This window comes from Lycium ferocissimum, chromosome 10 (genome assembly GCF_029784015.1).
Source record: "Lycium ferocissimum isolate CSIRO_LF1 chromosome 10, AGI_CSIRO_Lferr_CH_V1, whole genome shotgun sequence".
NCBI lineage: Eukaryota > Viridiplantae > Streptophyta > Magnoliopsida > Solanales > Solanaceae > Lycium > Lycium ferocissimum.
The window spans coordinates 17,851,813-17,869,974 of NC_081351.1; the positions used below are offsets into that span (position 1 = coordinate 17,851,813).

An 18,162-nucleotide genomic window follows, 5' to 3' on the forward strand; every position below is an offset into this window, starting at 1 on the left:
TTGATAAAAAACCTGGAACACACAAAAGGAAAAATGTACCACATATATTATAATTAAATCAAGCGAACGTGCAAGTCGAAGTATTTACCAAAATCCCGACAAATTAGTCTCATTACAATGCACAAAATGCACCACATAATTATACAAAGAGAAACACCCATAATCAAAACCCGAACAAAGCTCTAGCCCTCATATCCCAAAGCACAACCATCATTAACCATTATGCTGGGAAAAAAAAAGGAACAGCAAAAACGAAAAGATTAACTACAACATGTTGGCATAATTTATTTTCAATTGAGATAAATAAACGAAATTAATCTCCGAGAGACAATTCTTGTAATAAAGAAATTAAATAATGTATAAAATTGTAATAGCATTGCGTGTGTATTGCATCAGAATGAGGCAACAATGTAAACATCTTCCTTTATATAGAAAGTCAAAGGCAGTTCAAATTATGTTTTCTTGATTTCTTGTCATTGTGAAATTTGTGTGAATGTAGAATTTAAAGAATACGTAGGATATGAAGTTTATTAATGGAAGGAGCTACATAAGGTAATCGAACTTAAAGTTTCTACGTAATATAAATAAGGAAAAATTTAATAATCGCAATTTTAATTGATTTTGAAGTCCTAAATATTAAGAAAATAACTAATGAATTCTTTTACTTTTTCAAAAATAAAATATTTTCCAAAGTAAAAAAAAAAATCCAAAAATAACGGTAAGTATTATCCATAAACAGATGAATAGAAAAATATCATAGAATAATTAATTGCCGTGCCTTTTTTTTTTTTTTTTGGTAAGAAAGATAATAATTATAATTCAACATATCTAGCATTCCATGTTTGACTTGGACTCTAAAACTTTTCCTTACGTGAATATAATTTTTTACTTCAATTCAAAGTCTTAATTTTAGGACTTGTTACCTAATTTAAATAAGGAAATATTGAAAAACTGAAATTTTAGTTGATTTTAAGTTCTAAATATTAGGATAATAATTAAATTACAATATTACACATTTATTTAATGAGGACAATAGTAAATGACAGTTTTGTCTATTGTGGGTCTTTTAATGAATGACAAAAAGTTCAATCAACATTTTTAAGCTCCTTCGTGCTTTTAATGTAGTATAGATAGATTATAGAGTTATTGCTTAAACGTAACATGCACTGGTCGAGAAAAAATTAGGATATAATATGCGAAAATATATCATCACATGCATGGTTATTCAAAAACTGCCATTATCTTTGAAAATGTCAAAGTTTTACAATTTTTGCAAATTTAATTGACAAAACGGAATAAAAAGGTATAAACATAGAGACCTAAAAGAAAATGTTGATAGATCTGACTTACCAATTGGTAAAAGAATATAAGTGAATTTGTCGTCATTATTAATCATAATAGTAGAAATTACCTATGCTTAATTTGGATGACAATGAAAATAAAAAAGGCCGGGCCGAAATGCACAAAAATTGCTGATGTGATTGCATCCTTAATCCATATCTCTAACAATGTTATTTATAAAATTTCGTGAATAAAAATCTTATTATATTATCTCTTATTCATGATATTTTATTTAGACAAGTTAACGGAGTATAAATAAAAATAAAAACAAATAGAAAAGGTAATCGGTGTTCATATACTCGATCTTCCCTTGTAAGTAACAACTCTTATAGACATACTCTTTTAAATTAGTTGTGTTACGTTTTAGAACTTGTTAAAATTTCAAACAGCTCATAACCCCGTGTGTGTGTGTGTAAATGGCAACTAGCTCGTTTATAACTAACTGAGTTTAACTTATATATTATATACACTCTTAAAAGAAATTTTTAGATTATCCGATTATCAGTGGCGGAACCAGAATTTTAACTAAGGAAATATAAAGAAGTAGACAAACAAAGAAGCCAATGGGGTTCAACATCTACTATATATACATAAAAAATAATTTTCACCTTGTATATACAGTGTAATTTTTAGCCGAAGAGGGTTCAGATAAACTCCCTTGACCATTACTAGCTCCGCCCCTATGCGATTACCTAAAAAACCTATATGTAAACCTTCATAAAAAATAAAATTTGTAATTTTGAAGATAAGATAAATTACCCGTTACAACATTTAAAGATGATTTTATAGTTTAAAAATTTTCTTACACGATCAGTGTATATCAGTTAAACTTTAACTTTGTTTTGGTTTCTCACCTTGTGTTTGTACCCGTTTTGGGGTCCGGCTAATCCAAATTCACATAAAAAAAATTAACTTTAGAAGGTAAGATGTTCTTTACCAAAGACAACTTTATTTTAAGGCTCAAATCTGAGATCTCCGATTAAGTGACGTAGAAATTACTTATAAACCCAGCACGAACTTTGGTGGCAGTTTAACTAAATTTGTAGTTAAATTTGCATTCACAATAGATGATGAAACAAACTTATAAATCCAAGAAATACCCCTCCACCATCCCCATTATAACACCCTCCCCACCACACACACGTAAGTGTGGAAACAACCATCATGCCCATTAATCCACTCCCCATCCCCACAGCTAAAAAAGAAATAAAAAGTAGGGTAACTAGAGAGAGTTCTCTCCTATTTGAAGGAAAAAAAGAGTCATCTTCTTAGTTCTTCTCTCATTAATTCACTAGCGGATCACCATTTTTTGCTTCACTCAACAACCAACATATATCCTCCTCTTTAATAATACTATATCAATTAAAAAGAATCTTTTCATTCGTTCCTTCAACAATCCACTCCCCCCCAACCCACACACGCACTTTATATATATACATACCAAAACTAACACTAACCATCCCAAGATATACAATTGATAAACCCCTTTTTTTCTCCGGCCTCCCCCTTTGTCTTCTTGATCATACCCGTAGGCTTTTAAAAAAACAAAAAAAAAAAAAAAAAAAAAAAAAAAACCAAAAAAAAAAAAAACCAAAAAATATGTTGAAGAAGAGAGGCATTTCCCTTTGGGCAATATTTTTATTATTTGTTGTTAGTTTTCATACGAATTCAGCACAAAATATTAGCAGAAACAACTTTCCAAAAGGCTTTGTTTTTGGGACTGCTTCTTCTGCTTACCAGGTTTGTCTTCTTACTCTCTGTACATGCATGTGAATCACTCGTTTATATCTATTCAATAATGTTTTATATTTTATATTTTTTTCACATATTATTCTCCTTTATTTGCCAGAACCACGAAGTATATTCTTTCTTTTCTTTCATATTTTCTTGTGCCATTCAGTGGCGGTGCTAGGGCGCGGGAGGGGTTTATCCCAACTTCCTTCGTCAGAAGATCACATTGTATATATAGAGTCAAATTATCTTTATAAATGATGACCCTCTTGATGTAAATCCTGCATCTGCCACCTGTTCCCCTCAATAGTTATTTATCCAAGATAATTCCAAGAAATAAGAGTAATTTCTAATTAAAATTGTCTCGCTACAAAAAACAAAAAAAAGGAAGAAGAAGGAATTAGCGGTGAAAAACTTTTGTCATTAAATAACAAAAATTTGTCGCTATTTAACAACGATTATCAAAGAAATCTTGTTAGTTATGAATAGTGAGCGATAAATAAATGACGATTTTCATAGCTAATTCTTGTTTTTTGGTAATCTCTTCTCATGGCTTTAAGATTACTTTTTCTCTTTTTGTACAACACTAAATAATTATTGAAGATTGTGTTTCTTTATCATAAGAAATAACAACACAAACGCTTCGTACAAAATTTACTCAGATAAAATAAGCTTTTGTTGGAGGCTTTAATTAATCCATATTCTTTACTTCAAGTTTGGTTTTATGGCATAAAAAGGAGTTAAAGCTAGAAATTTCCCTATCCTTATTTCCTTTTTTTTTTTTTTTATTCCTATTGGTGCTTTCCGTGACAGTCATTCTCTATTAGAATGTCTTTGTCTTTTCTTTTGTTTTTTCTCAACCAAATAATCAGTAGATACAAAAGATTTGCACTAAGTAGGAAACAAAATCAGAACTCTCGAGTTCGAATTTTTGAGTACGGAGTCCTCTTTATTAGGGAGTACCTCACCCTTAATGTGGGACTTCCCAATGTGAATTCGAAACTAATCAGAACCCGACCAAGTTAGCGTACACCTGGTAGTAAATAAAAAATTAAATAGGAATCAAACTTTAAAATGGTAGGGAAACAAAAAAAAACTTTGTTGGAACCTTAATTTAGCTAAGCGTGTAGTTAAGGCCTTATGGGGTTGCATAAAGGCTTTGTTGTTAATTCCTCTCATAAATTCTGAAATATGTCCCATGACGTGACTTCATTGTTCTAGAACTAAAAAGTTGATAAATGTTCCTAATTTAATTGAAGAAGAAACTGAACAAAAATATAAAAAGAAACCATCAAAATTGAAGTTGGTTAGGTGAATATCTCAACAGAATCCGTTATTTGATGAGGGAGAGAAGATTCTTGCGTCAAGAAAGTAGGGAATTTTAACTAAGCATATTAACATTTCCTCAATGGGGTTACTTTATCTTTACTAAGCATATTAACATTTCCTCAATGGGGTTACTTTATCTTCATGGTACGTATCAAATAGCTCACAATGGTTGTCGAGTAACAAAAACTTTCATTTAGTCGTTGAAAATTAAATTAAATAATGTTAAACTATATTAATCATCCCTGTAGTATGACTTATTTTATTTGTAGATATAGTCCCCTATATTTTAAAATCATTATTAGTTTTAATAGACTAATAGTAATACGTGTGGTTATATGATTGCATCATAAAGGCTATTCTCTCATAAAGTAGTAGATGTGAATTCATTGTCCAATAACACAAAATAACCAAAAAAAAAAAAAAAAAAAAAAAAAAAAAAAAGAAGAAGAAGAAGAAGAAGATAGATATGCCTAATTAAACAAAAAAATAAAACAAAAACTTTAAAGTAAACCATCAATTGAATTTCCTTCCCCACATTAGATTGAAGTTTGTTTGGTCAATAATTCAACAGAATCCTTTTTGATGGGGTACTATAGGAGCCTCAAATTGCGTTAGGGAAGTAAGAGTTTTTACCACACATTTTTTCAGAATTTTTTTCTCAGTGATTAATTTATCTTTATTAATTTTACATATCAAACAAAAAATTTCCGTTAAAAAGGTTATGTTCAGATCAATTTGTGCACACCTTGCCTATTTCATCAGACATTATCCTAAAATTTTATAAGTGGAATTTATAACTTCAGGACAATTTTACAAGTGGAATTTATAACTTCAGGACAAGAACTTTATTTCAACTAGTAGAACTAAAAAGTGGCTATTTGTGGTGATTTTGCCATGTTCCCATCACTATTGCCATCAAATATGTCTCCGCTATAAGATAAAAGCCTAAAAGGGAATAGTATGTGGGCTAACGTGTTAAATCATTTGTGTAAATTCGGACGTCAACTTTTGAAAAAAGAAATTTAAATGTATAGAAATTATTAAAGGCAATATAAATCACAATTTCTTACAACATGAGATATCTGAGAATATGTTAAATGAATTATAGCAAAAGAAAAGTTATATATTTCTGCGAAACTAATATATAGTATCACATATAATTTATGTAAGAAAGAATATTTATTCAAACTGACAAGGTTGAGGAGCCAAAAAGTACAACGCTAATATATTTAGTTTTCTCATTATATTATTAGTTTGTACTTTATAATTTATCTGTACATATTGTTAAACTTGTTATGGCATTTTATTTCTGTTATAACCCTCCTAATTTCACACATTTAACTTATTATTCATGACATCAAATGGAATGTTGGTTGCAGTTTGAAGGAGCTGTGAAAGAGGATGGAAGAGGTCCAACTATATGGGACAAATTTTCTCATTCTTTTGGTAAATACTATGTGCACTTCCCCACTAATGTTGTCTATCTTTTTGGCTTTTCATGTTTGGTATCTATTTTGAGGTTAGACTAACTAAGCCGTTTTTTATATTAGCGGCTTTTTTTAAAAAAAAATGTGGGTTATTGTGAATATTCCCAATAAGTTTCTTAGAAAGTGCCTCAATCAAAGCAATTTTCTGACAACTTTTTTAGGAAAAAAATTAAAATAAAAAAGAGAAAAAGTTTATAGTAAGAGTTAAGTGGTCTAACTATATTTCAAAAGTACGATAGATGAGTGAAATTTTTCAAAAATAGTGCAATTTTTTAAGGATCTACATTAATATTTTTAGAGATTCTGAGCAACATAACTAATTAATACTGCTAAATTGGATGGATTTTGCAGGTAAAATAATTGATTTTAGCAACGGCGATGTAGCCGTTGATCAGTATCACCGGTACCCGGTAAATACATTATCATACTTTATAAACACCTCACTAATTTTTCCTACACTTCAATTCTTTAAACCGAAATTAACCATCAAATAATTCCATGTTCTGTTTTTTTTTTCATTTTCTTTTTTTTTACAGGAAGATATACAGCTTATGAAGCATATGGGAATGGATGCCTATAGATTTTCTATTGCTTGGGCCAGAATTTTCCCTAGTAAAACTTCTTTTCTTTTTCCTGCTTAGTTCCTTAGTGGGTGGTGGGATAGTACTGGTTAAATAAGCATAATATTAATGTGTATTTAAACCAGTTAAATAAGACTCTAAAACACTTCCTATATTTTAAGCTTATGTTAACAAAGTAACGAGGCCAGTAGCTAATGGGCCTTATACATAACTAGAATATGACTTCGATTTAAGGAAAGGGAAAATGACATGGGCAATTCACAGGAATGCCTTATTTTCGGGTGGTCTTTAATTTTTGTCCTTAAAATGGTGGTCTTTAATTTTCATCCTTTGCTTAATAATATGAGGTTTAGGGTTCGAATTCCGGCTCAATCAAACAAACAAAAAATTGCAAGGCAGAGTTTTATAGCAAACTTAGGCATATTCGGGCAAAAGTTAGGCCTGCATGCAGAATTTTGCCTGCTTCAGGCAGAGTTTCAAACTCTACCTTAAGGTAGAGTTTTGGGCAAAAATATACCTTAAGACAGAGTTTCGCAGGCAAAACTCTACCTTGGGAATCTAAGTTCTACCTGGCGAATTTTTTTACTAAGCAGGGTTCGAATCTGGAACCTAGGAGTTTTAGGCGAAGGGCAAAAATTAAAGACCAACTATTTGAGGGGAAAAAATTAAAGACCAGTGCATTTGAAGGGCACTTTGCACAAAAAAATGGACATAGGGTACCCACTTAAGACTCTTTATTACAAACTATATAGATAGTTTTCTTTATTTACAAAACATAATGATATTTTACAAAACATGAGGGATCTTCATATTTTTTCGTCTTCTTTTTAATTTTTATTTAAAAAAAAAAATTATTAATCTTTTTTTATTTTATTTTATTATTATTATTATTATTTTGCTTGAGGCTTAAAATATTAACTCAATTTTTTGTGTATGAAAGCTGAATGAAAAATGTATGAAATTTGTATATGTGAGCGAATTGTATTATGTATTTATATGTCATTCACCCTTAAGGAAATTGACATAAAATAACCGTCCACCAAAATAATAGCCAGCAAATATATATCTTTCTGTATTTTGACTAGCAAATGTAATTGCTTTTGGTTGATCGGAAAAATATGTAAAGTGACCTTTTATTTAACCATCACATAATAAATTTAGGATAATGCCTTATGTTTTATTTAGGCTGATTTATGCAAATGTCCCCTTTTCAGGTCACTACTTAGACATTGTCTGTATTTCTAAAAGTTGTGCAAATATAGTTTTTGACAAATAGCCTTCCGGACAATGCTACTTAGACTTTAGTATAATGTTTGCTAGTGTATTGCTCAAACCAAAAAACATTAGATTGTCGTCTAACGTTTGCAATAACTTATAACCGTGGTCTAATAGTTTCTTACAAGATTTTCAGTTCGCTCTAAAGGGATCTTTAAACCGAGGCCTAAAAGGTCCATAAGTTGCAGAAAAATGAAAGAAGCTTATTTACTAAAACATTTGTCGCAAAAAGGGCAGCGGGCAAAAAAAAAAAAGAGAAATGGATTTTTAGCCCTTTACAAACTTTTTTTTAGTTTTATGACCTTTTTTCAAGAGATATTCATTTTTTACACATAAGAGATCTGGAAAAAAACACATAAGAGATATGAAAAAAACACTTTCTTCTACTCGAATTGTAAGAGGTTAAGAGATCTTATTTCCTCGGAAAAAAAAAACATTTTTATTTAGGACTTGTGTCAAGCCACTGTCGTTTTTCAGGCTAAAACACCAATTAATGTAAGTCCAAATTCTAACATAATTAACTTTGAATTTCTAATCATTATCAGATGGAACTGGAGAAATCAATCAGGCTGGAGTTGATCACTACAATAAGTTGATCAATGCTCTTCTAGCTAATGGTACAATTCACATTATTACTCTCCTTTACCTACTATATATCATTTCTTTCAGCATTTATGTCAATTTATTACATTAAACAAAAATAAGTTGTGTGTTACAATTTCTATGAATCCTTAGGAATTCAACCATATGTAACACTATACCATTGGGACCTTCCTCAAGCTCTACAAGACAGGTACAATGGATGGCTAAGCCCACAAATCATGTAAGTTCACCATAAGTTAATTGTTCCAACTTAATTTTTGAACTTTTCTGGATTTATGTCATGTAACATTTTGGTCATTTTAACAGAAAAGATTTCGCGATATACGCGGAGACATGCTTCAAGAAATTTGGTGATAGGGTGAAGAACTGGATCACTATCAATGAGCCGCACACTGTTGCCATCCAAGGTTTTGATGTAGGGCTACAAGCACCCGGCCGATGTTCAATCCTCCTAAAAGCTCTTTGCAGGGCTGGAAACTCTGCAACTGAGCCTTACATTGTTACTCACAATCTACTCCTTGCTCATGCCACTGTTGTTGACATTTACAAAAAGAAGTACAAGGTAAAATATTTTTGAAAAGATAAGAACAAGCAATAAATTAGGACTTTTCTTGGCCAGTATACACTGATTATACTAAGTTATACCATATTATACATAGAGTATACATACATTATACATCAGCTGGCTATTTTTTGTTTAAACGGTTGGGTGGGCGGCTATTTAAGTTATATCTTCCTGTAAATTCATTGTGCTTAAAAGAGATTAATCTTTGTGATCAATTACTGTTGCAGCCAGGACAACATGGATCAATTGGGATATCACTAGATAGCTTTTGGTATGAGCCTTTGACAAACTCCAAAGATGACATTGAAGCAACACAAAGGGCCATTGAGTTCAATTTAGACTGGTAAGAATTTTGTTGAAGTAATCAAAATTCTCCTCATTTTTTGCTTCAAACATACATCTATACAAACACTTGGAGTTATTCAAACTAAGACTTATTGATGGTCAAATGGTTTGTAACTGAACTCTCAGGTATCTTGAGCCTGTGATGCTTGGAAGGTATCCGAGTTCAATGATAGAAAGAGTGGGAAGCCGGTTGCCAAAATTTTCACCAGATCAGTCTGCACTCGTGAAAGGTTCCTATGATTTCATAGGCATAAATCACTACACTACATGGTATGCCAGCAAGAATAAATCCAACATAATCGGTGTTCTGCTCAATGATTCCCTCGCGGACTCTGGTGCCATTACCCTCCGTATGTCGTTGACAACTCTATTCTAATTACATGGTTGAATTTACATCCTCTTAGATATATATTGTTCATTCTACTAATAGTGAAACTCATAGTGCATTAAGAACTAAGTGATTTCGCTATGATTTTGTGTCTTGCAGCATTCAAAGGTTTGAAGCCAATAGCAAACAGGGTATGTAATTTGATTCAATATTAAGTTAAACTCTCAATAACAATCATCCTCTATAACAACATTTCACTATAACAACCAAATATCTGGACAAACGACGTCGTTACAGAGAAGTTTGACCGTACCACAATTTAAAGACTGCATTTCGTTATTGCAGCTTTGTGAATTGATGACAATATTCATGATCCTTACTTTGCAGGCAGGTTCAATATGGCTGTACATAGTGCCTCATGGTATTAGAAGCTTAATGAACTACATCAAGCAAAAGTATGGGAACCCTCTAATCATCATCACTGAAAATGGTAGTCTCTAAATCTGCAATGTACAGATTATGTCATTTCCCTTTTTTTTATTATCATGAAACAAGAGTCATTTGTTTGCAACTGCTACAGGAATGGATGATTCAAATAACGCATTAATATCGCGAAAAGATGCTCTCAAGGATACAAAAAGGATCAATTATCACAATGACTATCTTACTAACCTGTTAGCTGCTATCAAGTAAGTTATTCAAATGGACTCACCAACTTTTTACATCTATATTCCAACTTGTTCAATAAATTTATCGGAATTTTTATATAAATAGCTGAATGGATTTACTGTTTACTTTTTTCTAGCCGACATACATTAATTATACATGGTTATACACTGATTATAACATGAATTATACAGATATTATACATCTGCCAACTATTTTTTGTTTAAGCGATTGGGTGGACATCTATTTAAGTTAATTCTTCAAATTCAAAACGACTTATTCATTCGATTTTATTTTGCTGAATATGCAGAGAAGATGGCTGCAATGTGAAAGGCTACTTTGTGTGGTCTCTAATGGATAACTGGGAATGGGCAGCTGGATTTTCATCAAGGTTTGGTCTTTATTATGTGGATTACAAGGACAACCTCAAGAGATATCCCAAGGATTCTGTGAACTGGTTCAAGAATTTCTTAGGCTCTGCTTAAATTGATAGGTATTTCTTAAAAGTTACAAGCACAGATATACATAGCTTCCACTCGTAAAAGGCATAACACAATGTATACAACATTAATTCTTTCAAATTAAAGTACCTTAATGTTATTCAATAGATTTCACTGAGTTTGCTCATACAAAGGTTGTTTATTATGTCTTGCAAAGTACATTCACAATAGTTTTCTAGTTCAATACTACTTTTAGCAAACATCAAGTTTGGCATTCAACTATGACACCTAAAATTTTGGGCTAACTTAATTAGAAATTAGCAGTAAACCTCTTGAAATCAACCCAAATCCAGGATAAATTTCTTATGGTATTTTTTGAAGTGGTCAGATACATTGAGTAGCTGATGACAAGTGAAAGTTGCCTGTGTATTCAATGGCTCTATTAAGGTCGAAAATTAAAATATATGTTGGCCTTACCATCTAGAACCCCCTTCTGGTTGTCATTGCTCGATCATTTCCATTTCTACTAATAAGTGATTGATTTGTATTCGAAATCAGCGGGAACATACGTTTGAACAAGCTCAAAATGGCTATTTCCTGCCAGTTTTGAGTTTTAGGAGTTCTAAGACTCGACAAAAGGGTTGCCCAGTGACGGAGCTAGGAATTTAGCGAAGGGTGTGCAAATTTTCTTATCAATTGTGTTAAGGTGTGCAAAATTAAATATATACTCATAATAGCTAACATTTAAATTATGTACACCGCGTAATTTTCCGGCGAAGGGTGTGCACCTGACCACCCTTCGCTTAAGGTGGCTCCGCCCATGGGGTTGCCTAGCAATGAGGATCTCATTTATCTGAGTCAAAATTGTGTGTCGCTGAGTTCTCTCTATGGCTCTCATATCCTTCCTTTTTCCTTTACTTGTGACTAGATCTCTGGCACGCTGCTTTCTCTCTATGGCTCTCATATCCTTCCCTTTTCCTTTACTTGTGACTAGATCTCTGGCACGCTGCTTTCGTGCTTGATGGCTTCATTACGGACAATTAGTTCTGTTTGATAGCTTAGAAACTCCATGCTGCTTATTATTTAGCCTTCAGCAAAACAATTATAGTTGATAAGTTGCTATTTCATTAGCTATGAATTATATTGGGTATGTTGTTGTTGTTAATATCCATAATGTTTGGCATGCTTAGAACCAGGACGAAGCCAGAAGTTTCACTAAGAAGATTCAAGGTATAAAGAAGTAATTATACAAAGAATCAAGGGAATTCAATATCTACTACATATACATAAAATTGACTTTGACCTTATATATCTATACAATGTAGTATTTTGATGAATGGGTCAATTGACTCTTCTTGGAAAAGGGTAAGCTCCGCTACTGATGTAGCGTTAAGACGAATAAAAGGTCATAGTATATTATATGAAATCTACTAAAATAATGTATTTCATTAATCAATTTTTGTTAATCCAGAAAATTAAAGAAATAAATAATCAGTCTAGCTAGATATTTGTTGGGATACTCTTCTTACTCTTTCATTAGTTCAATAAAAAAAATAGACTAAAGCTAGTCTTGATTCAGTTGGACATTTCTGAACTTACACTAGTACACAGAAACCATAAGATTCGATGTTTACCTTGTACATTACTAATTGTACTGGTGTGCATTTCAGTTTCATTAGTGTCCAAAGTTCTCTAATTAATCCAACTAGTATAATTCTGGAATATTGAAGCTATCTCAAGTTCAACCTCTATCATTTTAATCAGTAGTTTGGGCTCGTTTGGTTGCCGGTTAGGAGATGATTTATTCATGTATTAATTCTGCATAACTTGTACTATATTTGGTAACATTTTTTTGCTATGTAAAATTCAACTTTGGTTAGGTATTTAGAATCCCGCATCAAAAATACATATATAAGTTATGAGGGAAATCATGTTTTATTTTATGCAGGAAGAAGATGGAATAACTGAATAACTAATGATGAATAACTAAACTTTGTGAAAGTGCAAGGGGGGGGGGGGGGGGGAATTGTAACTTTTTTGTTCAGATAGTCGACTAACTGAGAACACTAGTCGACTATATTATAATGCAGAAATAAAATTGACACAGATATTTTATACTGGTTCAGATTCAATGTGAATCCTAGTCCAGTCCCCTTGGGTTACAAGGGTGTTCTCTGCAGCTCTTTGTAAATGTTTTGGGTACAATGGGTTGTTTGAATGGAGCTCCTACGTCTACACTCAAACACTCGAATTCTTTTTGATACAATGCCTCACAAACTATTCTATATCTCTCCTTTCTTTTTTGTTGTTTACACTATATCACTCAAGAATACAATGTTTGTGAAAAGTAAAGCGAGAGAACTTGAGAGTATGAGACGATTGTATATTTTTTCTTCGTTTCTAGAGTCTTGAATTTATAGTCTTCAAATCAATTAGCCGTTAGACTCTTTTTTCGGCAGAGATGTCAACCCAAGAGATTGATCCTTGTAAATTAGGAATATTGAGGATCCTAATTTCCAAGAATAAAAACAAGCTCATTAAGTCTTGTAACGTTGTTTTCCTTCTGTGGTACCAGCCTGGTTGGCAGATCCTACTTTCCTTGTACGTTGTTGATGAACAATACAGATTGTACAGCTGTTTTCCTTGTGCGTCATTTGCTTTGTTGGAGTGGTACTTGTTTCCTTGTATAGCAGATCTGATTTGATGCTTGACTCACCATGATTGTGCTGATTTAAATGCTTGAGTAAAACTAATTTTGTTCCAAAAATACGCAGTAGCCTATCTTTAATTCCTTTCCTTATGCAGCCGACTCGGGCTTGCCCTTCTATTCAGCCGACTGAACTCCTTGCTGTCCATTGGGCTTGTTTGTCCGATCCATTTGATTTATCCTTTGAGTATTGGTACCTACACAACAATTTGTCATCATTAAAATCATAACACTAACAATCTCCCCCTTTTTGATGATGACAAAAAAATACTCAAAGTGAGTGTAAGTGTAGTCAACTTCCCTGTCCTGTTTGATTTCATGCTCCCCCTGAATGATGGAGTAGAATACTTCTCCCCCTAAGTAGTTGACTGGTCCAGAGACTTCTCCCAAATAATAGTTGGTCCAGTCCCGGAGGCCCGGACTCTTTTTCTCCCCCTTTGGCATCAATCAAAAAGAAAGACACACAGCACAGGCTATAATAACAATATAACAAAAGTACAAACTATAAGGGGTTAGATTATAAGGCTGAGCGATCAGCCACACGTTGGAGTCTACGGATAGTTAAGCAAAAAAAAAAAAAAAAAAAAAAAAAAACATAGTCAAGTTGGACTAATGCCCAAAACAAAAAGATTGTCTTAATAAAACAGGACAAAACATCATTAATCCTGCTCCCCATCAGATTGCTGGTGCTCCTGCTGCTGTTGAGCAAAGGGTCGAAGAAAGTACACTAAGGTGTTAACCATAGCTTCCTTCATGGCATCCAGAGTTGTAGTGAACTTAGCAGGAAGACCATCAACACTACCTTGCAATTTGGTAGCCAACTTGTCTGCTTCCCTCAAACCACCATCCGAGACGCGGTCGAGCAACATTGATTTCTTTAGAGACAGCCCCACACTTTTTCCATATGAAAATGAGTGGACACAAGGAGATCTTTGAGAAAGTCAATTTTGTCATCAAGGACTGAGAGCTTAGTAAGAATATCAGAGGGATGATCGGATGAGAGATTGGAGGAGGAAGGTTTGGATGATTGGAAGACAGAAGGATAGGGTTGGTCAGGTTCCTTATCTACATCCTTTTTGAGAACCCATACATCATCCATACATATATAACCCATGCTAACAAATGCTCTAGAGTCATAACATTGTTTAGTAAAAATAGGGGGGTGGTCATCAAGATTAACATGATGGGCTTCCATAATGCGAGTAATGAGCATACCATAGGGCAGGTTGGTAGGATCAGAAGCAGAGTCTAACATATGGTTCATGACAAGGGAGGAAAGGTGGACCTTACGCTTCTTAACCAGACAGTAAGTGAGAAAAGTGTCACGCTGAGTGAGGGTCGACAAAGAGCCTACACGAGGCAGTATAGTAGTAGCAACAATGTGAGCAATCACACGGGTCTCAAAAGACAGGTGTTTGGGGCCTAGGTGAGGAGGAAGGGAGCCAGTTGAGTCAAGAGAAATGGACCGTTTAGCTTCTTCATAATTGACCTCAAAGTCAGATTGCCAGGAGTTACGGGACAAGGCAGAAAAACCAGAGCTTTTGATATTGAACATTTCATCAAAACCAGAGTTATCAAACAGAATACGAGTGCCAAAAACAAGGGTTTCAAGTTCATCATCTTTCGTAGCTCTAAGATTAGCATAAAACATGTGAATATAATGTTCATAAACACGAGTAGGAGCATATGAGAAAAGATTTACCCAACCTTGAAAGTCAAAGAACTGCTGGATATTACAATGTAGTGACGAGATTACATCAAAATCCACTATTCGACCATGAGCAAAAGATTTACCTTTAAGGGAGTGAAATAGATCAGAGTTTGGGGTGGACCAGAAATGGCGACGGTCAAAAAAGGCATTTTCATAGTCGAATTTAAATTTCTTGGAAGACTCGCACACTTCGCTGCATGGTCACGTTTGCTAGAAGAGCGAAGAGACAACGAATTTGTAGAGTTGTGAGGGGAAGAATCAAAGCCATCAGATTCGACATGAACAGGGAATGATGCTTTACCTTTGTTTTTGTTTCTCGTGCTTTTGCGAGTGGAGAGAGAGGATGGTTTCGGAGTTTTAGCCATAGATTGGAACAAAGAAAGATTGTTGGGTGAAGAATCAAAGATGAATGGATGGTTTTAATGGTGATTGTGATGAGATGGAAGAGTCATGGAATTGAAAGGGTTTTATGGGGAAGTGGAGAAGATAGTGGGAGAAGTGAGAAGACGGCAGAGATGATGATGATATTTATTGAAAGGCGAGAATTAGGGAGGAAGTATGGTGCGGTAATCAATGAAAGGACAGAGGGAGTTTCAGAGAAGGAAAATTAGTCAATTTACCAAAAATAACGTAATTATACAGGTTTATCAATAATTCCTAGAGATTCTCTAAGCATGCAAAATCTTTCCTCAAGTAAGGGTTTTGTAAAAATATCAGCAAGTTGATTTTCAGTGGAAACAAACTGTAATTCAATCAACCCCTTGATAATATGATCTCTAATAAAATGGTGTTTAATATCTGTATGCTTTGCTCTAAAATGATGCACAGGATTTTTTGATAAACATATAGCACTAGAATTATCACAGAAAATTTTAACAGGCTTAAATAATAAATCATAATCACTTAGTTGATGCACCATTCATAGTAGTTGAGCACTACATTGCCCAACGGCTATATATTCAGCTTCAGTAGTAGAGAGAGAAACACATCCCTGTTTTTTGCTATGCTAGGAAATTAATGATCTTCCAAGTAGTTGGCATGAACCACTTGTGCTTTTTCTATCATCCTTATCTGCTGCAAAATCAGCATTAGCAAATCCTTCTAAATTGAAGGGATTAGTTTTGGGATACCATAATCCATAGGAGATGGTTCCAAGCAAATATCTAATTATTCGTTTTACAGCACTAAGATGAGATTCCTTAGGAGCTGACTGAAAGCGGGCACATTTGCAAACACTAAACATGATGTCTGGTCGACTAGCAGTAAGATATAGTAGAGAGCCTATCATTCCCCTATACTTAGTTTTATCAACTGTCTTACCTGAGTCATCTCTGTCAATTGAACATGTAGGACTCATAGGAGTTTTTATAGCTTTAGCATCATTTAGACCAAATTTGTGAACAAGCTCCTTTGTATACTTACTTTGAAAGATGAATATTCCTTTGTCCGATTGATGGATTTGAAGCCCCAAGAAAAATGTTAGTTCTCCCATCATACTCATTTTGAATTCACTTTGCATGAGATCAGAAAATTCCTTACACAGAGATGGGTTAGTACTTCCAAAACTAATGTCATCTACATAAATCTGTATGATTAAATTTCCAGATGAAGATCTTTTAATGAAAAGAGTTGTATCGATCTTCCCCCTAGAGAATCCATGTTCTAATAAAAAGGTGCTAAGTCGATCATACCAAGCTCTAGGAGCTTATTTAAGACCATATAACGCCTTACTTAGTTTGAACACATGATATGGGAATTTAGGATTTTCAAAACCAGGTGGTTGTTTAACAAAAACTTCCTCTTCAATAAATCCATTTAAGAAAGCACCTTTAACATCCATTTGAAATAGTTTAAAACCTTTAAAAGCAGCATAATCAAGTAAAATTCGAATAGATTCTAACCGTGCAACAGGAGCGAAAGTTTCATCATAGTCGACTCCTTCCTGTTGAGAGTAGCCTTGGGCAACCAGTCGAGCTTTATTTCTCACAACTTCACCTGCTTCATTCAACTTATTTCTGAATACCCAATTAGTCCCTATTACTGATCCTTTTTTAGGCCTGGGAGCTAGATTCCATACTTTATTTTTGTCAAACTGATCCAATTCTTCTTTCATCGCCTTGATCCAATGATCATCCTTTAAAGCCTCATCTACTTTCTTAGGCTCGAGCTGAGATATGAGTACTAAATTTGCACTATTTTTGCGGGAAGCTCGAGTTTTCATTCCTTCATTTATATCACCAATAACAAACTTTTTAGGATAATCAGGCTCACTTCTCCATTCATTTGGAATAGGTCCAATCGTAAGGTTAGTCGACTCGTCGGCGAGAGTAGTTTCTTTTAATAAGAGACTTTGATCAGTTGAGGTAGTAGTCGTAGTGATTGAAGACTGGTGGACATCATCATCTGCAATTTTTTCTTTCTCGACCAAACGGTTAGTATCATCAAAAATAACATGAACAGATTCTTCAATAGATTTAGTGCGTTTATTGAAAACTCTATAGGATCTGCTATTATTTGAGTAACCAACAAAAATACCTTCATCACTTCTAAGATCAAACTTACCAATGTTGTCCTTTCCATTGTTGTGCACAAAACATTTGCACCCAAACGAGTGAAAATAGCTAATATTAGGTTTCTTACCATTCCATAGCTCGTAAGGAGTTTTCTTTAGAATGGGTCGAATCAAGCACTGTTTAATACATGACATGTCGTGATTACGACACGCCTAGAAGTGATGTGGCAGATTATGTTCTAAAATCATTGTTCTGGCCATGTCTTGTAAAGTTTTATTCTTTCTTTCAACAACGCTATATTGCTGAGGAAATCTTGGTGACGAAAAATTATGCGCATAACCTTGTTCATTGCAGAAATCCTCAAAGGCTTTGTTCTCAAATTCTCCTCCATGATCACTTCTTATGGAAGTAATGTAGTAGCCTTGTCACGCTGTACTTTCCCACAGAAAAACTTTAAATTCTTTAGAGTATCATCCTTATGAGCAAGGAAATATAACCCAGGTAAAACGAGAGAAGTCATCAACAATAACGAAGGCATAC

General features: G+C 33.6%; 1 protein-coding gene across 1 annotated transcript; it reads left to right on the forward strand.

The window, feature by feature from the left end:
• Positions 1-2,923: 2,923 nt before the first annotated feature.
• LOC132032639 (beta-glucosidase 40) lies at positions 2,924-10,884 on the forward strand. The gene is made up of 13 exons (XM_059422294.1): positions 2,924-3,081; positions 5,781-5,847; positions 6,240-6,298; positions 6,425-6,500; positions 8,290-8,361; positions 8,480-8,567; positions 8,654-8,909; positions 9,140-9,255; positions 9,384-9,607; positions 9,745-9,776; positions 9,973-10,075; positions 10,166-10,274; positions 10,562-10,884. The coding sequence occupies exons 1-13, from the start codon at positions 2,941-2,943 to the stop codon at positions 10,734-10,736; spliced, it is 1,518 nt and encodes a 505-aa protein (XP_059278277.1). The 5' UTR covers positions 2,924-2,940; the 3' UTR covers positions 10,737-10,884.
• Positions 10,885-18,162: the final 7,278 nt, after the last annotated feature.

What these genes read in the sequence shown, in the direction of transcription:
- LOC132032639 (XM_059422294.1), top strand. Translation starts at nt 2,941, where the DNA reads ATGTTGAAGAAGAGAGGCATTTCCCTTTGGGCAATATTTTTATTATTT. An exon ending in CAAATTTTCTCATTCTTTTG is followed by an intron (nt 5,848 to 6,239) that starts GTAAATACTATG and finishes TGGATTTTGCAG; the next exon opens with GTAAAATAATTGATTTTAGC. An exon ending in AATCATCATCACTGAAAATG is followed by an intron (nt 10,076 to 10,165) that starts GTAGTCTCTAAA and finishes CAACTGCTACAG; the next exon opens with GAATGGATGATTCAAATAAC.